Source organism: Carcharhinus amblyrhynchos, chromosome 5 (genome assembly GCF_965287045.1).
Source record: "Carcharhinus amblyrhynchos chromosome 5, sCarAmb.v2.hapA, whole genome shotgun sequence".
NCBI lineage: Eukaryota > Metazoa > Chordata > Chondrichthyes > Carcharhiniformes > Carcharhinidae > Carcharhinus > Carcharhinus amblyrhynchos.
The window spans coordinates 96,286,843-96,314,669 of NC_137328.1; the positions used below are offsets into that span (position 1 = coordinate 96,286,843).

At 41.0% G+C, this 27,827-nt stretch overlaps 1 protein-coding gene and 1 non-coding gene across 3 annotated transcripts in view; both read left to right on the forward strand.

The window, feature by feature from the left end:
- tnpo1 (transportin 1) overlaps positions 1 to 27,827 on the forward strand; it is a 171,377-nt gene that overhangs the window by 30,250 nt on the left and 113,300 nt on the right. Inside the window, exons 1-3 of one of the 2 annotated variants that reach the window (XM_080189244.1) lie at positions 10,041 to 10,280; positions 10,413 to 10,526; positions 11,169 to 11,244. In XM_080189244.1, coding sequence (XP_080045370.1) covers positions 10,422 to 10,526; positions 11,169 to 11,244 — 181 coding nt within the window. In that variant the 5' untranslated portion in view covers positions 10,041 to 10,280; positions 10,413 to 10,421. Of the gene's footprint in view, positions 1 to 10,040; positions 10,281 to 10,412; positions 10,527 to 11,168; positions 11,245 to 27,827 lie in introns of those variants that run through there. The other variant, XM_080189242.1, reaches the window with a different exon arrangement.
- On the forward strand, positions 5,129 to 5,288 carry LOC145343601 (U1 spliceosomal RNA). Its single transcript, XR_013886750.1, has one exon. It is a non-coding gene; the product is annotated as a U1 spliceosomal RNA (small nuclear RNA).

A 27,827-nucleotide genomic window follows, 5' to 3' on the forward strand; every position in this document is an offset into this window, starting at 1 on the left:
GCTGTCCTCACATCTCAGTTCGTCTTTGCAGACTGGAAGGATTTGAGTTGGTCAGAGATGTCGAAGTGCCATTGATGGAAATAAATCCACTTTGGATGGGACAGGATCTCTTGAGTTGAATTCCGGATTTACTTTGACAATACCGACACATTGAATAAATTGAGGGCTAATACTATTTTGATACTGTTGGTGATAATATTGTTTGAGGCAGTGTAGGTGAATCTGGGCATGTACATTTGGTGCTTTTGATGCCTGATTTATACTGGAGCATGTGGCTGTATTCTGCCAGAAGTAAATATCACTGTTGGACTCTGGCTGATACAATGTGAGGAATAGCTTGTCTTTGCAAAATAACCCTAATAGTAGCTTGTGATCAGTGATGATCATGAAATGACACCCATAAACATACAGGTGGAATGTTTTAACTCCATAAATTAGGGAGTATTTTCTTTTGCGTCGGTTAAGGTTCTTGACGCAAAAGTGATGGACCCTTGTATCCTACAACTGTGTCCCTATGCCAACTGGTGAAGCATTACACATTAGAATTATTTCTCTTTTGAGGTCAAAATGGACTAGTAAATTTCTTGAAACCTTTTTGTTATTCATTCCAGTATCAATGTTGACAGATTTGGTATAAATCAGCCATATTAATGAACCACAGCTTTAACTTTAAGCAGGTGCAGCCCCTTGGCATCAACTTTAAATCCAAGGTAAGTGACCTCGTGGCTTGAAAGGTACACCTCTCTATTAAATCACACTCCTTTTTCTTAGAATCTCAAAGAGGTGTTCGAGAGATTCAGGGGAAACTCCTGTTACTAAAACATCATCTGATATGTCTTGCAATAAATTTTCCATGGTATGTTGAAAAATTGCACATGCTGAAGCCACACCAAATGGTAATCGGGTGTATTGAAATAAATTCTTGTGGGTGTTAATTATTATAAATTTTCTTGACTTCTCATCCAATTATAATTATTGTTAGGCATGGCTCATGTCTAGTTTTGTATACATTAGGCCTCCCACTACAGAATCATAGAAACCCCACAGTGTAGTAAGAGACCATTTGGCCCACTGAGTCTGCACCAATCACAATCCCACCCAGGCCCTACCCCCTGTATCCATTATATTATTTATCTGCAAATCCCGCTAACCCACACATTTCAGGACACTAAGGGGCAATTTAAGCATGGCCAATCAATTTAACCTGCACATCTTTGAACTGTGGGAGGAGACTGGAGGAAACACATGCAGACACGAGGGGAATGTGCAGACTCCAGACAGACAGTGACCCAAGTTGGGAATTAAACCCAGGTTCCTGGAGCTGTGAAGCAGCAATGCTAACCACTGTGCTGCCCAGCTTCGCATAAAGATCCTTAATTTTTGGAGTTGGATATTTGTCCAGCTTAGCTGCTGCTTAGTTAATTTGTGATCCCCACAGATGTGGACAGCCCTGTGCAATTTAGTGTGGGTATGATGGGGGCAACGCAAGCAGAAAACTGTATTGGCCTAATGATTCCTGATTCTTCCAAATGTAGTTCCCAAAATTGAAGTTTTCCCTGTATATGTGGCCAATCTAACTCTTGAATTACTTTAGGGGTTGAACAGTGCCACGGTGGTACAGTGGTTAGCACTGCTGCCTCTCAGCGCCAGGGACAGGGGTTCCATTCTGACTGTGGGTCACTGGCTGGAATTTGCATATTTTCTCCATGTCTGGGTGAGTTTCTTCTAGGTGGTCCAGTTTCAGAAAGGATAGTAGGACTAGGGGGCATAGCCTCAAGATAAAGGGGGGGCGGTTTAGAACAGAGTTGAGGAGGAACTTCTTCACTCAAAGGGTGGTGAATCTCTGGAATTCTCTGCCCGTTGAAGTGGTGGAGGCTGCCTCGCTAAATATTTTTAAGACATGGGTTGATGGGTTTTTGATGAGAGAGGGGATTAAGGGTTATGGGGAGAGGGCGGGAATGTGGAACTGAGCCACGACAGATCAGCCATGATCTTATCAAATGGTGGGGCAGGCTCGAAGGGCTAGATGGCCTACTCCTGCTCCTATTTCTTATGTTCTTATGTTCCTCCCACAGTCTAAAGTTGTGTAGGTTATGTTGATTGGCCATGCTAAGTTGACCCTAGTGTCAGTGGAATTAGCAGGATAAATACGTGCGGTTACGTGAAGGTAAATATGTGGGGTTACGTGGATAGAGCCTGGGTGGGATTGTGGTCGGTGCAGACTGGATAGGTCGAATGGCCTCTTTCTGCGCTATAGGGATTGCATGAGTGTATTTAAATATTTGCTCCCCTACAATGGTAATGAAAGCACCGGTGACTGCTTCCTTGCTTAGTGGCTACCTATTTATCAAAAGTACTAATGTTATAGGATCTGATTTGCTCTCTTTCACGTTCAATTGATGTATCTCAGATTCCTCTTCTGAATCTTATTCTAAACGGCACACTGGAGTCCAATTTTTCTTTTTGTTTAAACTAGTTGTATTCTGTTTGACTCAGCAGTTGATTTGGATGTGGCCTCTCCGATTGCAGCCAAAACAGATAGAATCCCAGAATTTACATTTTTCCTAGGGGAGGTAACATTTGTGAGAATTTCTGTTCTGTTGACCTGTTTCTTCTGTCCCTTTGCTCATTGAGCTACTGCGCACTCTCTTCTGCGCACCCAACTTTATCCTCCCGACTGATTCACCTCGTCTGAATGCATGCAGTTTAAGTCGAGCTGCCTCTCTCCACACGCTCAATTACCTGAGCTATTTCCATGGCTTTCTCTAAGGAAATCTCATCCTCTGCCAGTAATTTTTTTTGTATGTTTAAGATATTCACACCGCAAATTAATCTGTCTTGCAGCATGCCACAAAGCGTGGCTCTGTCAGTTTTCTTGGTTTTGCCATATATATCACAATCAACTCCCTTGAGTCCCTCACAGCAGTGGTAAACTTGGTCTAAGGTTATAATGATCCTTTAACCAAAGTTACACACTAGTCAAATGATTGCAGTTCAAGGATACTAAATTTCTAATAAGACTATAAGTCTGAGGTCAAAAAACCATAAGCAGAATGACTTTTTAATTTACTGTCTACTGTGGTGAAGAAATGGTGGAGTCTTTCAATATATTGAGCCCCGTGTTCAGTCTCTGAGTCAAAAGGATCAATTTTTAACAAAAAGGGGGGTTTTTCTTGCTGTTACTGCTGAGCTTTTTTTGTAACCAGCAAAACTTCCCCCTTTCAATTCCAGGAGCTGGTGACTGTATTCTAATTTACCTCATTGCTAAATTGCGAGGCTCTACAATTACTTTGGCAGGTGAAAGCAATTGAATTATTTATTTGAAACAAACTATATCCAAAGGAAGACAACAAAGACCTCTGTAGTCTTCAACTCTTGAAGGTGAACTATCAGAGCTCAACCACCGATTTTCTAACACTGCAACACAAGTTCAAACTCGTGCTCCACCTCCATAGAAAATGAGTTTGACTCTCGTTCGACCTCTGCTCAGTGCTCCCAAACCACAATCCCTATAGTACAGAAGGAGGCCATTCTGCCCATCAAGTGTGCACCAACTCTCCAAAAGAGCATCTTACCCTATCCCCCTAACCTACAATTCTTGGGACAGTAAGGGGCAATTTACTATGACCAATCTGCCTAACTTGCATATCTTTAGAATGTGGGAGAAAACCCACACAGACATGGGGAGAACATGCAAACTCCACATACAGTCATCCAAGGCTGGAATTGAACCTGGGTTCCTAATGCTGAGAGGCAGCAGTGTTAAGCATTCTGCCACCATGCTGAGCTCAGCCACTATAGAGCCACACTCTTACTGTGATACCAGTGTTCTAGTTTTAGAATCCAGTTGATTCGCTACTTCTTAACTGAGCATCTGCTGATCAGAGGTTTTACTCTGCTAAAAACAGAAAATGCTGCAAATATTCAGTAGCTCAGACAGCCTCTAGAAAAGGGGAGGTAAGATAAACATTTCAGATCCATCAATTTTTATCAGGTCAGAAACCTAAAATGTTAGCCTTGCTTTCTTCTCTGCCTGACTTTTAGGATTTTCTGTTTTTAATTTGAAAACCCAGAAGCTGCAGTATTTTTATTCATTTCTTTCATTGGGTGTATATGACTGGCAAGAAACTGACCGTGTTAGAAAGTCAAGGGGAATATCTTTTCTGCATTTCTTCGTTGTTGGTTGCCTGCTAAGTAGTGTTAATGTGATGCTGGTTATAATTTAAGTGATTAGAGCACACTGCCAAAATCCTGCTGCCGTTTGTGCCAGTGGGATCATAAGGCACATCCTGGCTGCAAGCTTGCCAGTGGCAAGGTGTGCATTCAGCATTAAACCCCATTGACAACCCTACTGCCAACAAATGGCTTGCCACCTCCCACCACTGCAAAACATGCTGCAGTGAGAGAGGAAAATCCCACCCAAAGTCTTGAAAGCTCAAACCTTATTCTGTCATCCTTTTGTGGACCACTGGGAATTCAAATTTCTTTTTAAAGGCCTCTACAAGGATTGTTTTGTTGCAAGCTCTGTGCAAGTTACTTTCTTGTGCTTTATTTTAAAGGCATCATACGTAGAATTATAGATGATTAGGAAGTAGAGCTGGAGTAAGGCCTTTGGCCCTTTGAGCAAATTCAATATCCTGATCCCACCTTTCTCTTTTTCCCCCTCCCTATATCCCTTTAGCCCCAAGAGCTATAACTAATTTTTTCTTGAAAATATACACCTTTTGACCTCAATTACTTTCTTTGATGATGAATTCCACAAATTCACCACTCTGGATGAAGAAATTTCTCCTCGCCTCAGTCATAAAAGACGAACAACAATGTTTTGATATCCCACAAAATTAGTGGCTGTTGAGTGGTTTATTGATTATGAATTACAAGTATATGATTTGTTCTGATGCAGAAGATTTGAGAAGTTATTGTGATTGATTGACACATCAAAATGGGCAGAAGGATTGAATGTATAAAATCATTACTTGAAATGAGTTGCAAAGTAGTTCTGATCAATTCTGGCATTTTATATTTCAACAGAACAGTGTAAAATACTTTCTCTGAACTTAAAATTATTTTAAAAAATTATTTTAATTTCTATTAACTTGCATGTACTGAAGGCTTGTAGAATTTGTAGATACTTACCTGGCAAAGTCAATAATTAGGCAGGTTGATCTCCCAGGTTGAGGCTATCCCATTGTACTCCAGGTATGCTGACACCTGCCATATCCCCAAATGCAGGGTACCCAGCTGTAGAATTTGTGATTGTCGGGGGATTGCGTTCGCGCTGTATTTGGGTGGCATAGTGGTTAGCACTGCTGCTTCAAATGCCAAGAACCTGGGTTCGATTCCTGGCTTAGATCACTGCGCGGAGTCTGCACATTTTCTCTGTGTCTGCGTGGGTCTTCTCTGGGTGCTCCGGTTTCCTCCCGCACTCCAAAGATGTGTGGATTAAGTGGATTGGTCATGTTAAATTGCCCCTTAGTGTTAGGGGGGAATAGCTAGGGTAAATGAATGGGGTTATGGGGATAGGGCCTCGGTGGGATTATGGTCGGTGCAGACTCAATGGGCTGAATGACCTCCTGTATTGTAGGGATTCTATGATTCTAAGCAACAACTAAAATGAGAATAACACAGTGACACAGCCTCAAGGTACCTGAGATCAGTGGTACCAAAGTAATAATTTCTGAGAGTTCTATTGTATAAAATGGGGTTATGAAATGATTCTGAAACAAAATTAAACATCCTGAACAGTGAAGATGTTGGCGTGATCATGAGGCACAGGTGTGTTTGTTTGGTGAAAACATGATTTGTGCTAATCTGTAGTGCTACTCCACTGTCAAATTGCTTAGAGGCATGAATGGGGTCTGACATTCAGCATTTCCAGGATGTGAGCCACTTCCCCACCCCTTCTGGAATTGCACTGCATTGTGGGTAGACTATGGCTTAAGAGGCATATCATCAACATTTGCTGAAGGCATTACAAGTAGGGAGTGATTCAGGAAGGTACTTGGCTAAATTTAAAAAATGTAGAGGAGAACTAAAAAAGAAAATAAAATAATCAGAGTGCCTGACAATAGGTTATCAAGGGGGAAACAAACGTTTAGAAAAACACATAGTTGGGCCAGTTAGAGACCAAGAAAGCAGATCATTTTGTGAAGCAGAGCGCATGGCTGACTTGAGACAGATATGGCAATGCCACAATGAGGTTTGGAGACAGGAGTGGGAGGGGTAGTCGAGAAATTGGATGGAATAAAAATGGTGGAAGTACTAAAAATTTGGTCACTGCTCAAACTAGAGAAATCACTTGGTGCAGATGGGATGTATCCAAGGCTGCAAGGTCGAGGTAAGGCTGGAAATTGTGGAACTTCTCGTCCCAATCTCCTAGTCTCCCTTCAAAAAAAGGGGAGAGGGTTAAATGTGGCAATCATGATCAATCAGCCTAATGTCAGTGGCGAGAACAGAGAGGCATTAATCCAGGACAAATTTAATTGGCAGTTGGAAAGCCATGGACTAATACACGAAAGTGAGTGCAGGCAGCATGGTAGCACAGTGGTTAGCACTGCAGCTTCACAGCTCCAGGGACCTGGGTTTAATTCCCAGCTTGGGTCTCAGTCTGTGTGGGGTTTGCACAATCTCTTTGTGTTTGCATGGGTTTTCTCCGGGTGCTCCAGTTCCTTCCCACAGTCCAAAGATGTGCAGGTTAGGTTGATTTGCCATGCTAAAAAATTGCCCCTTAGTGTCCTGAGATGCATAGGTTAGAGGGACTAGTGGATAAATGCGTAGGGATGTGGGGGGGCGGGTAGGGCCTGGGTGGGATTGTGGTTGGTGCAGACTCGATGGGCCAGATGGACTTTTCTGCACTGTAGGGATTTTATGATTCTATGATTTATTAAAGGTAAATTGAGCTTAACAAATTTGAGCTTTTATGGTAACGGCAAAGGTTGATGAGAGTATTGTAGTTAATGTGTATATGGACTTAAAATACCACAAGATCTATTAGCAAAGTTGAAACCCAGAGAATTTAAGTTAGTGTGAATGTGAAACTGGTAAGGAACAAAGCAGACAATAATGGTGAGATGATTGTTTTTCAGACTGGAGGAAACTGGCAGTCTTGGGGGTCTCATGGGTTGGTGTTGGGTCAGCTGCTTTTTGATGTATATTGGTGACCAAGACTTGGGTTTGCAGGACCTAATTTCAAAGTTTGCAGATGACTCAGAACTTGGAAATGTGATAACACTGTGGAGGACAGTAACAAACTTCTGAAGACGTAGACTGATGAAATGTAATTTGGGAGTGTGAACTGATTTATTTTGCTAAGCATAAAAACTAAATGGTACAATTTTAAAATGGGTGCGGGAACACGTGGGATGTACATTCTCGTCTTTGCATAAGAACATAAGAACATAAGAAATAGGAGCAGGAGTAGGCCATCTAGCCCTTCGAGCCTGCCCCACCATTCAATAAGATCATGGCTGATCTGTCGTGGCACAGTTCCACATTCCCACCCTCTCCTCATAACCCTTAATCCCCTTGCTTATCAAAAACCCATCAACCCGCGTCTTAAAAATATTTAGCGAGGCAGCCTCCACCACCTCAACGGGCAGAGAATTCCAGAGATTCACCACCCTTTGAGTGAAGAAGTTCCTCCTCAACTCCGTTCTAACCCCCCCCCCCCCCCCCACCCTTTTATCTTGAGGCTATGCCCCCTAGTCCTACTGTCCTTTCTGAGCGGGAAGAGTCTCTCCACCTCTATCCTATCCATCCCATTCATCATCTTATATGTCTCAATGAGATCTCCCCTCATTCTTCTAAACTCTAACGAGTACAAGCCTAGTTTATTCAGCCTCTCCTCATAGCTCAACCCCCTCAACTCCGGTATCAGCCTAGTAAACCACCTCTGCACTCCCTCCAAGGCCAAAATATCCTTGCATAAGTATGGCGACCAAAACTGCACACAGTACTCCAGCTGCGGCCTCACCAATGCCCTATACAGCCGCAGCAAGACCTCCCTACTTTTATATTCAATCCCCCTCGCTATGAAGGCCAGCATCCCATTCACCTTCCTGACCACCTGCAGGCTGGGTTTTTGTGACTCATGCACAAGGACCCCGAGGTCCCTCTGCACCGTCGCCTGCTGCAGTTTTTTGTCACGTAAGTAATAGTCTTTCCTACCATTATTCCTACCAAAGTGGACCACCCCGCACTTGCCAACATTAAATTTCATTTGCCATTTCCTGGCCCATTCGCCCAGCCTATCTAGATCCTTCTGCAGACTCTCCACACCCTCCGTGCAATTTGCCGTTCCACCAATCTTGGTGTCATCAGCGTATTTCGACACCATACACTCGGTTCCTTCCTCCAGATCATCTATGTAAATGGTAAATAGCTGAGGCCCCAGCACCGACCCCTGGGGCACTCCACTAGTCAGCAACCGCCAATCTGAATAGTACCCATTGACCCCCACTCTCTGCCTCCTATTTGACAACCAATCCTCTATCCACACTAACACCCTACCCCCAACTCCATTACCTTCTGCAATAACCTCTGTGGCAGGGCAATTTGTAAAGAGTATTGAAAAAAGTTGTATTGGATCTTTGTAAATAGAGGCATAGAGTATGAAAGCAATGGAGTTACCCCAAGCCTTTATAAAACAGGTTAGGTCCCAGATGGAGCATTGTTTCCAATTCTGGACTTTAGGATGAAAGTCAAAGGTCATTGGGAGGATGCAGAGAAGATTTGCTGGCACGATATCAGGCATGAAAGATTTCAATTTTGTGGAGAGACTAGAAAAACTGGGATGGTTCTCCTTAGAACAGAAGGTTATAGATAATTTGACAGATGTTCAGGGAGTTTTGATAGAATAAATAAGAGCCTGTCTCTGGTAGCAGAGGATCAATAACCAGAAGACACTGATAGGTAATTGGCAAAATAACCAATGGTGACAACATAGAAACAATTTTATGCGGTGACTTTTGAGTGACTTTGCATAAGCTCAGAAATTACACACAAACTTCAGATACTTAAATATTTAAAAGTAGAAGAACTGGTTGTAAAAACTATGAAGGGCAAGGGATTATATGTTTTGTAAATGATGGTGGAGTTCAAATCAAGATAATGAAAAAATCTGTGCAAGTCATTTGCTAGGTCACAATGAGATTGCTATGTTCAGTATTGAATAGCCTCCTTCATGAAGAATGCCAAGACCATCCAGAGAATTTGGAGGAAATTTTATTTATTTGTTCATAGGATGTGGGTGTCACTGGCAAGGCCAGCATTTTTTGCCTACCCCAGATTGATCTTGAGAGCAGTTGAGTGTCAGCCTCATTGCTGTGGGTCTGGAGTTGTATGTGGGCCAGACTGGGTAAGAATGGCAGATTTCCTTCTAAAATGACAGAGAACAAATTTGTATGACATGGGATGAGATGCTGAATAAGCTGAAGCTTAGTAATAAAAAAAACTTACAGGTGTTCAAAATTGAGGGACTTTTAAATCAAATTTGATTAACTACTTCATTTGTTAGTGTGTTTTTTAAAGAAAGACAAACTCAAGGTATTTATCAAAAGGTTTAAGGGAAATGTTGGAAATTGAAGGTTGAGGCATGAAATATTTTACTAGGATCTGTGACTGAGTCAGACTGTATTTAAATGTGGACGAACATCTCAGAAAGAAAAAATGGCATGTATGGAACCAAGGGATGGGGGGATAAGTGCAAACTTGACGTGCTGAATGTAAAATTCTGTGACTTGAAGATATTGGGAAGATTGCACCAAAGCATGAGGATGGGAATAAACTGGAGGTGAAAAGTGTAAGAGGAATTGATGTAATTTATTTGTGGGAATGCTGTTGACGAATGACATGGAGTCAAAAGAACGTTTTCTGATGTAGCATCGGTATTGCTCAGTTGTTACTCTATACCTCAATCTATGCAGAACTACTATAGTGTTGATTTTTCGTCAAAAACATGGAACAAACATCAGCAAAGCAGTGTTCTAACATTTTTATTCTCTTGTTGGTTCCTACGGTATTTTTCATCTCTGAACCCAAACGCTGGGAAATCAAGTGTCTCTAGGACCCAGAGAAGGAGATTGGCAGATTTGTGGTTGGACGTATGACCGGTTGCGCATTAGGACCCGGAGAGGGAGCGAGGCTTTCAGTTCTGTTGTTTGACTGGATTGAAAATTCGCCATGAGTCTGTCGTTTTAGGCCTTGGCAGCGCGGTGTCAGTAGGATTGTTGTCACGTTTGATTGAGGGCGAAGAAAACACGCAAACCGTAAAGTGCAATTAGGTCTGTAAGAAATGAAGGGGAGTTTTAATGTTGCTTTGCGACCCAAGAGCAGGCACTGACGGCGAAGGGTGTGAGTTGAATGTGTTTGTAGTGAGTGGTGTTTGACCCGACTCTCTGTCTATCTCATTGCAGCAAACCAAGATGGAGTACGAGTGGAAACCCGACGAGCAAGGGCTCCAGCAGATCCTGCAGCTACTGAAGGAATCGCAGTCTCCAGACACGGCTATCCAGAGATCGGTTCAGCAAGTATCCTTTTCAAAGCGGCCTGTCTGACTTTTTTTTCCTAAAATCACTCGTCGAAACGTTGCTCGACCGGGAAATGTTCCGTATTGTCGTGTTCGAGGCGAGAGGAGCAAGAACGAAGCAGTTAGGGGTAGCGCCTAAGGCGGAAAGGCCGAGGGAGACACTTTACCCCCCTCTGGAAATGTCTCTTAATTTTTCTAAATTGAAATATTCGTATGCGTCTTTTTTTAAAAAAAACTGTCTCCACTCTTCCATAATACGGATACAGTGCGCTACCATCAGGCTGAACGTGAAGCCTGTGGCGTATGCAGTTTTACGGAACCTTTTTTTTAAATGGTGCTTTAACACGAATGGCATGCTTAGCACACCATCGCCATGCGCCTCACGTTGTATAAATTGGTTGATGGAGGAGGTGAATATTGTAATACGCTGTTTAAATTACTGCGAGATCTTTTCATTTCACTCAAACGATAGATTTGCGTCTGTTTTGCAGGTTTCGCGATTTGATAAACAAACTTTTAATAGATTAAATGGTGTTTTCAATTTGATTTCTATTTTATCTGCAAAACTGTGCCATGTTTTATTTCAGAAGTGCTCAATAATTTAGTTCCTTAGTTGTGAAATATTTCCTTAGCCCTTTTTAAGAAACTGGAGCAACTTAATCAATATCCTGATTTCAATAACTACCTGATTTTTGTGTTGACAAAGTTAAAAACAGAAGGTAAGTGCACTTGGTGGTTTTGGATTCTAAATTTATAATCCTAGAAGTTTGATTTACGATTTATAACGTGTCAACTTTCATGCTACCTAACCATCATTTAGCCTATCTTCCCTCTTTGGTGGTTTCCTGGGCTGTGGGTCTTAACCCTTGATCAAGGTATCTTAATTTTGGAAAACACTTTGCATGTCTACAAGAAGTTTATTCAACCTTATTCATGGTTTACTAATACAAATTATGTTCAAAGTTGATGAGAGCTATAAGCTACTGAAATTGAGTATCAAAATTTCTACAGTTACAACATCTAACACCTGAATTCAAAAGTAATTTATACTGAGATGTATCTTTTTGTTTAACATCAGATCTGCAATAAAGGATGGTATTGGCTTAAATTAACCTGGGATTTTGGCATACTTGTGGCAAGCCTGACTACAGTAACGTTTTTGTATTCTAGTTTGCTCTCATAATGGCAGTGTCATATGATTTTACTTTTAATTCTGATCCAATAAAGGTTTGAGAGCTTATGTAGCTTGATATATATTGAAAGCTCTGCTAAAAAAAATAGCATCAGCTGAACTGGTGTTCTTAAAGGTAGAGGACGTTTTTGCACTTGATGTTACAATGTTTTACACTTGATGACCCAAGTGCCTGTGTGCTTTATACTTTAAAGCTATACTTTGTTTGGAAGCAGACATTTTGTGTTGACCTTAACACTGATGTGATGTGAATAGGGCAAATTGCTCAATGCTTACCATCTCATCTTTGTGGAATGAAATGTCATGATATGACATTTGAAGTAGTGGAAAACAAAAGTCTGCAATTTCTGGCATTGTGAAACATGGTAATAGATGACTAAACAATACATAGTTGTACAGATGTTGATTTTTAAAATATTTAGGAAAGAACTCACCTTTCAAATCCTCTATTTGTCCCAAAGTACTTTACAACCAACAAACAACTATTGAACTGTAGTCACTGTTTTGAGGCAAACGAAGCAATCAAGTTGCACAGTTGTCAGTGAGACAGATAACATTAACAAAAAGAAAATACTGTGAATGTGGGAAATCTGAAATAACTACAGCATTCAGCATCTATGGAGAGCTGGACGGCATTAATAAAGTTTAAAGTTTATTTATTAGTGTCACAAGTAGGCTGACATTAACACTGCAATGAAGTTACTGTGTAAATCTCCTAATTGCCACACTCCTGTGCCTTTTCGGGTACACATGAAGGAGAATTTAGCATGATCAATGCAACTAACCAGCACATCTTTCAGACTGGGAGGAAACCAATGCAGACACGGGGAATGTGCAGACTCCATACAGACAGTGACTTAAACCATGAATCGAACCTGGAATTATGTGGCAGTGGTGTAACCACTATGCCACCCTCATTTCAGGTCCATGAATTTTCTTTAGAACTAGCTGATAACCAGTCATTTTGTAGTGCTGGTGTAGGTTACGGTATTGACTAGGATATTTGAAAACATGGGCTCTTTTGCATTTGTTGTATGATAGTTTATGGAACTTTTTTTAGTTCACTTGACTAACATTGATAAGTGTAGCACTTGCATTGCTTTTTAGATTTGTCTCATTGGTAGTACTGTATTGCCATTTATATAAAAAGTGAAAAGTTGAACATTTGCATTACTACTTGTTTTAAGTAAACACCATAGGTATTTCAGTTTCACATACTTTTCTTTGCTGTTTTACCAGGTGTCCTGGCTTTGAGAGAGTATGCAATTACATATTTTAATATAAAATGCCAGTTGTAGAAATCAGTCTAGGTTAATGTTTTTAAGTGTGCTTATAGTTTGTGTTGTGAAGTCTGTAGTTTTTAAAACTGTTTTCATAATCTTACAAACTTGTTCATCATTTAGGTTAATTGTTTCTGCTGCATATGTGTTCTTGTTTTTTCGTTGGATATATTTGTCATTAAGTGACCAGTGGAAATATATCCAAAAATCTCCTGGTGCAGTGGCCATTATCCCCAAAGTAGCCTTAAAGTTGAGTATTTGCATGACCTCTGGATTTCACAGCCGTGTGGCTCACCGTCGATTGTTGTGAAATTGGAGAGGAATTTCCAAAGTTGTTTTTGAATTTCTTGCCTAAGAAAGCGAGGGTGAGTGGAATAGTGTGAGTGCCCTTGATGGCTCTCGGCCCTTGCTCACTTTTACATGTCTGTGTTCACATGATGTTTCAGGTAAGGTTTCTGTAAGCATATTAGGAATGGAGACACTGGCCTTATTCCTCCCCAGGGTACTGAGGCTAACTGTAGTGTCCTGTTGAGATCTGCTACCTTGAAAGAGGTACCTTGTGGGAAGATGTAGCATGTTGGCAGTGTCAGTGGACTAGGGACATGAGTCCACATACCACCTTGGCTGTTAATAAAACTTAATCTCAGTAATGCTGACCATAGCAACTATTGTTGATTGTCATAAAAATCCATCTGGTTCACTAATGTCCATTAGGGAAAAAAATCTGTAAATGACTCTGCCTAATGAAAATCATAGAATCCCTATGGTGTAGATGGAGGCCATTCTGCCCATTGAGTCTGCACTGACAACAGTCCCACCCTGGCCCTGTCCCTGTAAATCCTCCTGACACTAACGGTCAATTTATCATGGCCAATCAACCGAACCAGCATGTATTTTGGATTGTGGGAGAAAACTGTTGGAGAGCCTGTGGAAACCCATGCAGATACTGGGAGAACATGCAGACAACACACGGCTGGAATTGAACCTGGTCCCTGGCACTGTGAGGCAACAGTGCTAACCACCATGCTGCCCTAAAATAGCCTGGCAAGCCACTCAGTTCTAGGGCAGTTGGGGATGGGTAACATGTGTAAGTCTTGCCAGTAACACACATAACCCCTTGTGCAAATATTAAAAAATAGCAAACCAGTGATCTTATTGCACTGTTAAGCTCAGCTACTAACTTGATGTACTTGCTTGACCAGCAGGCTTGCTGAAATTCGATTTTGAGTGCAGTTTGATTTGTAAAATGATTTAAAATGTCAATAGTTACATCAGCATAAGCTGTTTCTGGTCATGTGATTCATTAATTTCATCCACTCCGGGATATTTGTCTGCCAAGATGGTTTGCTTGCAGATAGTTTGAGTTGATGTGAAGTTGCTTGATACTGTTAAAAGAAATTATAAATATTGTGAGGACTTTTTTCATTTAACTTGATCACCTGCCAGCGCTTTAATTATGATTTAGCAGTATAGAGTTGACTTAAGATTAATGTTGATTATTATATGACTAATTCAATTTTCTCATTGTCTGCCCTCCATAATTTGTGCAAATCAGATTTGTGTTTTCACTGCAACCATCCAAAAATGAAGGAAACCAGTTTTGTTTGATGCAAAATTTTAATTTTCAATGCAAAAGTTCTGTTAGTGAGATTTATGTTTTAGGGTGATGTGTTGGATTGTAAGAATTGAGATATAAAGATAGTATACTGCTTAGGAGCCTTGAAAACTTTGCTGTTGGCTGACAGACAAGTTTGCACTAAAAATGTCATAGATCCAAAATGTTAACTCTTGTTTCTGTCTCTACAGACATGGTTAGGCCTGCTGAGTATTTCCAGTATTTTTGCTTTTATTTTAGATTTCCAGCTGCTTTTTAGACAAATTTGCATCTTTTTTGGCAGTGTTACTAAGTATTTAGCAATAGTGTGAAAAATTTAGATTTTCTTTGAGCTGTCTCTAGCATTTGAATTGCTAACAATTTATGTTTTAAAAACAATACTTGAAGAGTGAATGTTCCCTAATTTTGTTGAGAGGATTATTCTTCAAATGCTTGCAACAGGAAATACCTTAATTCTTGCACGAATGGCAAAATATTATCTATATAGACTTCAGTTCACTTTTTAAAGGCTGTCCTTGTCCATGTACCGAGCTCTACCTCTCTCCCAGGCTCTTACGTTTTAAAAAGTTTTAAAATGTATCGCTAACTATTTTTCCAAAGTTGCACCAAAATACAACTTGTCCGTATTCAGGAAGTGATCAGCAGTGTACTTTGGGAGACTTAATAAATTGTCTGATAGTTCACTGTTTTACATTTTACAAATTATTTCAGTCCAAATGCCATTTCACAACACATTGAAGACACTACCTTTTTAAAAAAATGTTGGCATAAATTCTTGAAACTTGTAGGTTGATTTCTTGAGACAAATGTGAAATACTGCAGATGCTGGAATCTGAAACAAAACAGAAAAATGCTGGAAAATCTCAGCAGGTCTGACAACATCTGTGGAGAGAGAATAGACTAACGTTTCAAGTCTATATGACCTTTTGTCAGAGCTCTGAGGTGAAACTACTCCTGTATTCAGATCCTATTGTGATAAGGGCCAATGTACCATTTGTCTTCCTACTTGCTGGCTGCACCTGGTTGTTAACCTTCGGTGACTTATTGACAAGAAATCCAGGTCCTTTTTTTCTGTCTACATTTTCTAATCTCTTGCCATTTAAAAAAAATTCTGTGCATCTATTCCTGCCATCAAAGTGGATAACCTCATTTTTCCACATTATATTCCATCTGTCATGTTCTTGTCTGCTCGCAAGTCTGTCCAAAGTCTTGAAGCTGCGCTGCATCTTCCTCACGGTGCACATTCCCTCACCAAACTTTGTGTCATCTGTAAACTTGGAAATAATGCATTTGCTCCCCACATCCAAATAATTGATATTTTGAAGACCTGGGGCTCAAGTATTGATTCCTGTGACATCCCACTAGTCTCAGCCAGCCAGTATAAGAATGACCCATGTATTCTATGCACTGTTATCTGCCTATTAACTGATCCTTAATCCATGCCAGTATCACCTTTCCTATTTGATTTTGATTTTACTAACCAACCTGCTGTGGGGGATTTTATCAAAAGCCTTCAGAACATCAATTCTGTTTGTTTTTCGAGATGTTCATCAAATTTGATTACCTGTTTGTATATCTGTGTTGACTTTGCCAAAGCACATCATTATTATTCATGTATCCAATGATTGCATCTATATAATAGATTCTAACATTTTTCCCCATCACTGATGTAAGGCTAACAGGTCTATAGTTCCCTGTTTTCATTTGCTATCTTCCAATTAGGGAACCATTTCAGAATTTATAGAATTTTGGAAGATCAACTGTTACCTCTGCAGATCCACCTTTCAACCTTCTGGGATGCAGAGCATCAGGTCTTGGAGCCATATTGATCTTCAGCCCCATTAATTTATCCAGTATAAACTTGTTAGTAACACAAATTTACTTCAATTCCTCATTCTCCTTCATGTACCTTAGTGAAGACAGGCACAAAGTAATTTTGCTTTTCTGTCATTTCTTTATTCTCCATTATAAATTCTCCTGACTCTGCCTGTAATGGACCAACATTTGTGTTTGCTGAATGTTTCCTTTTTAGGTACGTATAGAATATTTTACAGTCTGCTTTTGCTAACTAACACATTCTATTCTCCCTTTATCAATTTCTTGGTTCTCCATCAATGTATCTAAAACCCTCCTGATCCTCACTGTTACTATTTGTGTCAGCTTTTATTGGCATTTTCTTCGAATTTTATGCAATCTTTAATGTCTCTTGTTAGCCATGTTTGATTGACTTTTTGGGTTTTTGTGCCATAAAAAATGTATAATTGCTATAAACTATATAATTCTTTAAAGACTATGTACAGTCATACCTTTTAATGTATTACCCCAATGCACTTCAGCCAATTTGCCCTTCGTACTTTTTTGTTTCCTTTGTTCAAATTTAACAACCTGACTTCAGCTTCAACTATGTCACACTCAAACATAATGTAAAATTCCATTATTCTGTGAACATTCATCCAAGAAGGTTCTTTTACAACAATATTATTAATTAGCCCTTTTTTTTGTTACATAATGCTAGATCTAAAATAACCTGTTCTGTTGTCAGTTCCTTAGCATACTGCTCTAGAAAACCATCCCAAACACATCTCCCATAACATTGGTACTCATTAGGTTTAGAACAAAGAAAATCACAGCATAGGAACAGGCCTTTCGGCCCTTCAAGCCTGCACCGATTATGCTGCCTTTGCGCAGTCTTTTTATAGATTGAAGTCACCTATGATTACCTGTTAGGCCATGGACAATTTTTTTAAAAATGTTTTGAAAATGCATCAAGACTTTAACTGCTTTGTATGAGAATTGCAACATGCGTGGGTTTTGAAGAATTTTAATTTTTTTTCGGATTGGTATCTTAATGTGTTGTAACTGTATAAAGGCTACAGTTTCACAAAGATTCTCAAATTAGTTCAAAACATATCCTGTACAGAAATTGGGAGGAAGATTCTGTGCTATAACACTGACCAGTAGACCTCTGTTTAAAATATTCTAAACCTCCCCAGATTTCTTCTGGATCGAGTTTTCAATTTTAGTGCAACACTCCCATGCATCATTATTTCAATTATTGGTTGGAAGAAAGATGGAAGATCATTATTATCGCCATAGAATCTTAGTGCAGAAGGGGTCCTTTCTAACCTAGAGTTGAGAATGTAAAATATAATTTGGGACTTTCCATCTCTAACCGATTGAATTCTGATGTAAAGGACACACTCACTGTTGTAAACAAAAACATTTCTGGGAAGTTTTCTCTCTTGATTTATTATTCTCACATATTAATATACAGTGAAAAGTATTGTTTCTTGCATGCTATACAGACAAATGCTATTCATACAGAAGGAAATGAGAGAGTACAGAATGTAGTGTTACAGTCATAGCGAGGGTGTAGAGAAAGATAGGTCCTTTCAAAAGTTTAATGGCAGCAGTGAAGAAGTTGTTCTTGAGTCGGTTGATACGTAACCTCAGACTTTTGTATCTTTTTCCTACAGAAGAAGGTGGAAAAGAGAATGGCTGGGGTGAGTGGGATCCTTAATTATGATGGCTGCTTTGCCAAAGCAGCGGGAGGCATAGACAGAGTCACTGTCTGGGAGGCTGGACTGCGTGATGGATTGGGTTAAATTCATGACCTTTTGTAGTTTCTTGTAGTCTTAGGCAAAGCAGGAGCCATACTAAGCTATGATATAACCAGAAAGAATGCTTTCTATGGTGAGAGTTGAAGCTGATGTGCCAAATTTCTTTAGTGTTCTGAGAAAGTAGAGATGTTGGTGGGCTTTCTTAACTATAGTGTCAGCATGGGTGTACCAGGATAAGTTGTTGGTGATCTGGACATCTAAAAACTGGAAGCTCTTGACTCTTTCTACTTTGCCCCTTATGTAGGCAGGAACATGTTGTCCTGTACGCTTCCTGAAGTCGATGACCATCTCCTTCGTTTTGTTGACGTTGAGGGAGAGATTATTGCTGCTGCACCAGTTCACCAGATTCTCTCTCATTCTTGTACTCCGTCTTGCCATTGTTTGAAACCCAGCCCACTATGGTGGTGTAGTCAGCAAACTTGAAAATCGAGTTGGAGGAGAATTTGACCCAACAATCATAGGTGTATATGGAGTATAGTAGGAGGCTTTTGGGGCATCGATGCTGAGAATGATCATGGAGCATGTGTTGTTCCCTATCCTTACTGATTATGGTGTGTGGGTTAAGAAGTTCAGCATTCAGATGAAGAGAGAGGAGCTGAGGCCTAGGCCACAGAGTTTGGAGATGAATTTTATAGGAATAATGGTGTTGAAGCTGAGCAGTAGTTAATAAATAATTCTTCATGGGGCAAGTGCAACAACTTCATGGCGTTCAGTGTGTTTGAATAAAGCCAGACAGCAGTTCATGTTCTCGCTCAGACAGACACCTCTGTATTTTTGTGTTTAACTACTCACATGCAGCTGGTAGAAGTTGCTGTCCGATTTTTATAGAAACAGCTTTTAGCTTCGTGACAAGAAAGTGCAGCCCAGTGTTTATTAAAACACTGTAAATATTAGCTTCTGATGCAAAGCAATAGTTTTTTCAAAAGATATTGGGGAAAGTGATGGAAAAAGAGATGTCAGTTACGAAAGCTAATCTGCAGCTTAATGTTGCTTATCACATGCCATCTGCCAAGTGCCCCGACTGGAAAAAATTGTTAAAATCTGCGTGACTTTAAAATTACATTTAACATCTGACTTCTCAGTGTAAAAATACATTGCTTTACCTTAAAACAATGCTTTGTGTGTTATGTAATCTTAAGCTTATTTTGTGAAACATCTTTGAAGATTCACTAACTCCATTTCTCTACATGGGATTGAAACGTGAGACTAAGCTAATAACTTCACGTTTTTCTGAGGAAGTGCAATACAAAGGTAAGATTTAAACTTTTCAAGAACAGAACATTGGTAAGGTGGGCCGGAATCTTTTGATTGTCTACTTGCAAACAAAAGCAGGCCTGAATAGCAACTAATTTTTGAAAACATTTCGGCTGCTATTTGCTTGCATTTTTAAACCCATGAGGATAAGGAAAAAGGCTGCAGGTAGATGGTTAGAATATTAATGATGGAATTTCTTTATTCTTTCTTAGGATTTCATGGCAAGGCAGGCATTTGATACCCACCTGTAATTGCTCTTGAACTGAGTGGTTTGCAAGATCATTTCAGAGGGTAGTTAAGAGCGAACCACATTACTGTGAGTCTGGATTTGCGTGCAGGCCAGGCCAGGCTAGGACAGGAAAGAATGGCAGATCAAAGGACATTAGTGAACCAGATGGGATTTTATAGCAATCAACAATGGTTTTATGGTCACAATTACTGGGATTAGCTTTTATAAATTTCTGATTGAATTCCACCTACCATGGTGGAAGTTGAACCAGTTTTCTCAGAGCATTAGTCTGGGCCCTCTGGGTTACTAACCCAGTGACATTATCGCTACACCACATCTCTCTGGAGCAGAAGGTTGTCTAGTTGGGTGGTAGGAGAGAGCACAATTGAAAGGTTGTGATCATAGTGGATTGGCTGACTAGAGGTATAATAATGTCCTCTGCAGTCCTAACTGAGGTTCCAGGAGGGTGTTTTGACCAATGGAGTGCAAAGGTAAAGGATATCTCAGAGCAGCTGGAGGGGAAACTTGGAAAGGGAGACGGAAGATACGGTTGTTATCTGACTTGTGGCACCACGGGAGATTCACTTGTGACTTACTAAAAACAATACACTTGTGAAAGTAAGTTTCACTCTTAAAAGTAAAACTATACTTTTTTACCGTGGTGGGTCATGCGAGGGCTGCTCTTGGACGTTGCTTCGAGAGTTGCCTAATGCTTCACGTCATTAGTGTGCGCTTAAACTGGATCACTTGACAGCTTAGTGACCATCACTGTTTGCTGTGCAGTTACAGGGACCCAGGTCGGATCTCTGGCTTGGGTCGATGTCTGTGGGAGTTTGCACATTCTCCCTGTGCTTGCGTGGGTTTTCTCCGGGTGCTCTGGTTTCCTCTCACACCCCAAAAACATGCTTTTAGGCTGATTGGTGTGATAAATTGTCTCTAAATTGGATCTCCCTTAATGTGGCGCACATATAATTCTCTAAATTTGCGCCCCTTTATTGTGGAGTCCACGAGATGTAGACAAAAGTCATAAGTAGAAGGAGGATTGGAATGAGGCACTCAGTGTTAAAATGGGCAGCGCGGGCTTGTAGGGCCAAAAGGCTTGTTTCCTGTGCTGTGTTGTTCTTTGTTCTTTTATATTTTAGAACTGGGCTATGAAACTTCCAATTTTGAATTTTCTGAGGAAACATTAGTTAAACTAAATGATCCTAAGCTCTGTTAATTAACAAATAATGTCCTGCCTTAAAGAGGCAACTTGCTGTATTATCAGCAAAACAATATATCACTATGTAGAACAATACATCTTATAAAATGGTGCACCCCATTCAGCTTCATGGGCAGTCTTTCCACTTATTTAGTATCATTATATTAATACTCTAGCCTTTATTAGTAGGGTCATAGAGTACACGAGTAAGGACGTAATGCTGAACTTGTACAATGCTGGAGTATTGTGTACAGTGTGGGCACCGTAAGCATGTAAACGCGTTAGAGAGGGTGAAGAAGAGTTTCAAACACATTGTTCAAGAGATGAGAAACTTAAGTTATAGGGAGAGGTTGGGATGATTCTTGGAAAGAAGATTTGATGGAGATGTTCAAAATCATGAGAAGTCTGGACAAAGTGGATAGAGGAAAAACTGTTCCCATTCATGAAAGGATCAAGAATGAGAGGGCACAGATTTGAAGTGATTTGCAAAAGAAGATGTGAGGTGAAAAACTTTGGTGTGCAATGAGTACTTTGGGCTGAATTGTACTATCTAGACTCATGGTGGAAACAAGTTCAGTTGCTTTGATGGAAGCTATGTGCAAGAGTAAGGGAAAAGGCGGGGGAACTTAACTGATTTTTTTTAGAAGTGGCACAGATAATTGAGAAAAGGACTGTGGATGTAATTTATATGGACTTCAGTAAGGTGTTTGACAAACTCCCACGTGGCGGACTGGTACAAAAACTAAAACCACATAGGATTCGGTGTAAATTGGCTAGATGGATACAGAACTAGCTTGGTTATAGGAGACGGCGAGTAACTGTGGAAGGATATTTTTCAGAATGGAGAGCTGTAGCCAGTGGTGGTGTGCAGGGATCAGTGCTGGGACTTATCTTGTTTGTAGTATATATAAATGATCTGGAGGAAAATGTGTAAGCTTACGGATGACACGAAGATTGGTGGAGTTGCTAATAGTGCCGCGGATTGTCAGAGGATGCAACAGGATAAAGTTAGATTGGAAACTTGGGCACAGAAATGGCAAATGGAGTTTAATCTGGACAAATACAAAGTGATGCATTTTGGAGGATCAAATTTAGGTGCGAATTGTACTGTGTAAATGGCAGAACCCTTAGGAATATTAACATACATTAAAGTGGCAATACATGTGTCCAGGGTGATTAAGAAAGCATATGGCAAGTTTGAATTTGTCACCAGAGCATTGAGTTCAAGATTTGGGAAATCATGTTATGGCTATATGAAACCTTGGTTAGGCCACATTCGGAGCATTGTGTGCAGTTCTGGTAACCACACTAACAGAAAGGTGTGGAAGTTTTGGAGAGAGTGCAAAGAAGATTCACCAGGATGTTGCCTGGTCTCGAGGGTGTTGGCCAGGAGAAGAGGTTGAATAAACTAAGATGGTTTTCACTGGAAAGATGAAGGCTGAAGGGCTGATAGAGGTCAACAAAATTGAGGTGCATGTGAACAGTCAGAGGCTTTTTCCAAGGATGGAAGTATCAATTATGGGGGGGGGAGGAATGACACAGGATGAAGGAGAGGAGGAAAGTTTAAGGGAGATGTGCAGGAATGTGCTTCCAAAGGAGGTGGTGGACGCAGGCACATCAAACTCTGAGGCATCTGGATGGGCACGTGAATAGGGAGATACAGTCTGAGTAAGGGGAGTTGAGGGGGTTGAGCTATGAGGAGAGGCTGAATAAACTAGGCTTGTACTCGTTAGAGTTTAGAAGAATGAGGGGAGATCTCATTGAGACGTATAAGATGATGAATGGGATGGATAGGATAAAGGTGGAGAGACTCTTCCCGCTCAGAAAGGATAGTAGGACTGGGGGCACAGCCTCAAGATAAAGGAGGGGCGGTTTAGAACAGAGTTGAGGAGGAACTTCTTCACTCAGAGGGTGGTGAATCTCTGGAATTCTCTGCCCGTTGAAGTGGTGGAGGCTACCTCGCTAAATATTTTTAAGACGCGGGTTGATGGGTTTTTGATAAGAGAGGGGATTAAGGGTTATGGGGAGAGGGCGGGAATGTGGAACTGAGCCACGACAGATCAGCCATGATCTTATTGAATGGCCGGGCAGGCTTGAAGGGGTAGATGGCCTACTCCTGCTCCTATTTCTTATGTCCTTATTATGTAAGGGCAGAAGGCCGTTTCTTTAGTTAAGGCATTATGATCGGCACAGGCTTGGTGGGCAGAAGGGCCTGTTCTTGTGTTCTTTTCTTTGCCACTAAGTCATGATTTTTGTTTGCGTCTGCACCAGTTCTCCAATGGGGTCCTCCTGCTCTGTAACAGTTGTGATTGTAGGATAATAAATTCATTTGTAGAAAATCTGATGTATGTAAAAATTAGCTGTGCCATCTGACGAACAATGGAATTAAATAATACAGACGAAGTAGGTTAAATCTGAATAGCTATTTCAACTGCAATGGAAAATCCTAGGGGATGTGCTGCAAAGGTTTTTGGGGTTAGCATTAGAACGTAGAACACTACAGCACAAACAGGCCCTTCGGTCCGCAAGTTGCGCTGATCACATCAATACCTACCAATCCATAGACCTATCTATAACCCCCAATCCCGTTAAATCCCATTTACTCATCTAGAAGTCTTGTAAAAGACCCCAGCGAGTTCGCCTCCACCACCACTGACGGCAGCCGATTCCATTCATTCACCACCCTCTGAGTGAAAAACCTACCCCTAACATCACCTCTGTACTTGCTGCCCTGCACCTTTAAATCTGTGTCCTCTCGTAGCGACCATTTCAACCTGGGGACATAGCCTCTGAGAATCCACCGTATCTATTCCTCTCAACATTTTATAAACCTCTATCAGGTCGCCTTTCAACCTTCATCTCTCCAGGGAGAAGAGTCCCAGCTCCCTCAACCTATCTTCATAAGGCATGCCTCCCAATCCAGGCAACATCCTTGTAAATCTCCTCTGTACCCTTTCAATAGCTTCTACGTCCTTCCTATAGTGAGGCAACCAGAACTGCGCACAGTACTCCGAGTGGGGCCTGACTAGGGACTTACAAAGTTGCAGCATTACCTCCCGACTCCTAAACTCAGTCCCTCGATTAATGAAGGCCAGTACACCATACGCCTTCTTGACGACATCCTCCACCTGCGAGGCCGATTTAAGAGTCCTGTGGACCCGGACCCCAAGATCCTTCTGCTCTTCAACACTGCTAAGACTCCTGCCCTTGATAGTGTACTCGTTCATCCCATTGCTCCTGCCAAAATGGACCACTACACATTTATCCGTGTTGAAGTCCATCTGCCACTTCTCCGCTCAGTCTTGCATCCTATTTGTGTCCTGCTGCAACTTCTGACATCCTTCCAGACCATCCACAGCACCACCGACCTTCGTGTCATCGGCGAACTTACTAACCCATCCCTCCACTTCCTCATCTAGGTCATTTGTGAAAATGACAAACAGCAAGGGTCCTAGAACAGATCCCTGGGGCACTCCACTGGTGACTGACCTCCATACAGAAAAAGACCATCCACAACCACTCTCTGCCTTCTGCAGGCAAGCCAGTTCTGGATCCACAAGGCCAAAGGCCCTTGGATCCCATGCCCTCTCACCTTCTCAAGAAGTCTTGCATGGGGGACCTTATCAAACGCCTTGCTGAAGTCCATGTACACCACATCTACTGCTCTTCCTTCGTCAGTGTGTTCAGTCACATTCTTGAAAGACCTTTTTGATTTTATTTTTTGTTTTAAAACCTTTCGGAGCTAGGAAAAGATTTTTTGTCGCTATTTGATTTTATTTTCCCTGTTTCATATTCCCCAACAGCAAATATTAGGAATAAAATGCAAATTAAAACCAGTTGTACAGGACTTTTAGTTTTGAAAGGTTTAAAATATAGATCTATATTGAAACACTATTTTAATAGATTCATGCAGAATGATTATTTGAAACACGGTACTGATGGTAATCGACCTGAAATGAAGTGTCATCTTGGTTCCTGTGAACAATGAAACATTTTATATGCTGTCAGTGGTTGATTGTGCTCTTGATACAATGTTAACTAAATTTTAGGCTCTGAATAGGAAGATTGATATTGAAATTAGTCTTTGATTATAAGTATTTGGAAAGGTTTTTCTCATGAACTGAAATTACCAAGTCTTGGGGAGTCAGCAAAAAGTTGAGCAGTTGAGCTAGGCAGTATAGGATTGAATACAAAAGCAAAATGTACTGCAGATGCTGGGAATCTGAAATAAAAACAGAAATGCTGGAAATACTTGCGTCACTTAGCATCACTGGATAGAAAAAGCGTCAGTGTTTCTGATTGGTCCATCAAAACTGGAAATAGTTAGAAATGTAATGGGTTTTAAGCAAAGCTCCTTTTCATTCTGTCATTGCCAGCATCTTCCATTGCTTCAGCTTTACCCAGTGGAATCCCCCCAACTCTGCAACCTTTCTGCATTTTTTTTCATTTGTGAAAACCTCAGCGTCCATAATTTTGACTAAGCTTCAGTCACCTTTTTAATTTCTCAATTGTTTGATTCCTGGTTTCCCACCTTCCACAAGCTGTAATTTGTCCAAACTTCTGCTGTCTGGGCTCCTTACATCCTGTGCATCCTTGTTCTCGCTAACCAGTGTTAGCTTTCAATGCCCCAGTGCCTCCAGCGTAAAATTCTCAAGCTCATGTTTACTTTTGTGGCTATGTTTCTGTAGTTTCCTCCTGCCTACAATCCTTCATAAGTTCTGCATTCCTCCAACTCTGGTCTTTCTCACACCTTCACTAACTTTCCCTTGCTGTTGGTGGCTGTGCCTTTAAGTTTCAAGTTTATTTATTAGTGTCACAAGTTGGCTTGTGTTAACACTGCAATGCAGTTACTATAAAAATCCCCTAGATACCACATTCTGGTGCCTGTTCAGGTAAAGTGAGGGAGAATTTAACATGGTCAATACATCTAACCAGCATGTCTTTCACACTTTGGGAGGAAACCCACGCAGATTTGGGGAAGACGTGAAGACTCCGTGCAGACAGTGACCCAAGCTGGGAATTGAATCTGGGTCCCTGGTTCTGTGAGGAAGCAGTGCTAACCGCTGTGCTGCTGCGCCTTTTGTGGTGGCATTTCACTGCCTTCACTGTTCTTCGCTCTGGACTTTCCTTCCTAATCTACTACCGTACGTTTCATCTTTTTAAGATTTCCCATAGAACTGCACCTTTGAGTGAGACTTTACTTTGTTACCTCTGCTAATATCTTTTTTTGGCTCAGTCTCAATTTTGTCTGATGATGATTTTCTACTTCTCTTTTCTTCCCTCCCAATTCCAATACAATTTTCCCAGCTTAAGTTTTATGAATGAGTGCCTTGGAAGCTTCCATTCAGTGAGTTGATCATTCTAAGGGGCGGCACACAATAGCACAGTAGTTGGCTTGCTCCCTTTCTGTTTTCACCAGTGCTGCTCCCCACCCCCCCACCACACAAAAAAAAAACTTAGTGTGAACTGTGTGACTTTTTGCTGCAGTAAAACAGTGCATTTGTCCAATGAACAATCAAAGTACTCCTGAATCTTTAAACAGGCACTTATTGTGTTGCAGGTATTAAATTGCAAATCGGCAACTATTCAGTTTATTTGTACTGTACTGTTTTGCTCAAAATTCAATCTTACAAATTTAAGAAACAATGCATCAGTTAATTTCTTGTTATTTATCTGTCATGGAGCTGCATTGGAAAAGCTGGAGGCTCATGCAATTAATTCAGCTTAGTTTGCCTTTTGCTCGTTTGTTTTTGAACGATGGAATTATTCTAGATGGTAGATTAATAGAGACAAGTTTCACTTGATAAAATATAATCAACCAAATGTGTACCAGCCAAATGTAAATTTACTTAAGGAGATCACAAATATTTATCCAAAAGCTGTTTTTATTTCTTGCCAGAATTTGGCTTTTGAGTTCTGGAAGAAATTTTGTATTGAATTTCTGATCATATCCCTCGAATTTCTTCAGGATTATTGATATTGCATTTACAAATTATAGCTCCTGAACATGTGAAACTTATTGATGTAATCTACACATGTGGCATTGTTGAATAGATTAGTAGGAATTTAGGGATTCTTCTGGTCCCCTTGGTTCCTTCACATACAAGAAATGTGTCCAACTGCAGCTCCTGTTAGACCGCTTGACAGCTCTGGAGTTGAGGCTGGATTCACTTTGGAGCATCCATGATGCTGAGGAAGTCGTGGCTAGCACGTTAAGGGAGTTGGTCACACCGCAGGTAAAAAAATTACCAAGGGAGATAGGGAATGGGTTATCACTGGATAAAGGAAGAATAGGAAGGCAGTGTAGCATCCCCTATGATCATCTCCCTCAAACAGATATACCGTTTTGGATACTGTTGGAGGAAATGGCTCACCAGGGGAAGGTGGCAGCAGCCAGGTTCATGGCACAGTTGCTGGTTCTGCTAAGCAGAAGGGCAGAAGAAATAGTGGCAGAGCTGTAGCAATAGGGGATCCAGTTGTAAGGGGAATAGACGGGCATTTCTGCGCATGCAAATTAAATTCCAGGATGGTATGTTGACTCTCCGGATGAGTTCCTGCAAGCTGCATCTAGGGAGTTAGGACTTAAACTAAAAAGTAGGACCTCAAAGGTAGTAATCTCATGATTGCGACCAGTGCCATGTGCTAGTCAGAGTAAGAATGTTAGGGTAACTGAGATGGTGCAAGAGGGGGGGATTCAAATTCCTGGGTCATTGGAACTGGTTCTGGGGCAGTAGGACCGGTACAAATCAGATGGCCTGCACCTGGGAAGGGACTGAAACCAACGTCCTGGGGGGACTGTTTGCTTGTACTGTTGGGGAGGGTTTAAACTAATGTGGCAGAGGGAAGGGAACCAATGCAGGAAGTCAGGGAAGTACTGTGGGGACAGAAAAATTAGGAAGGGGAAAAAGTAG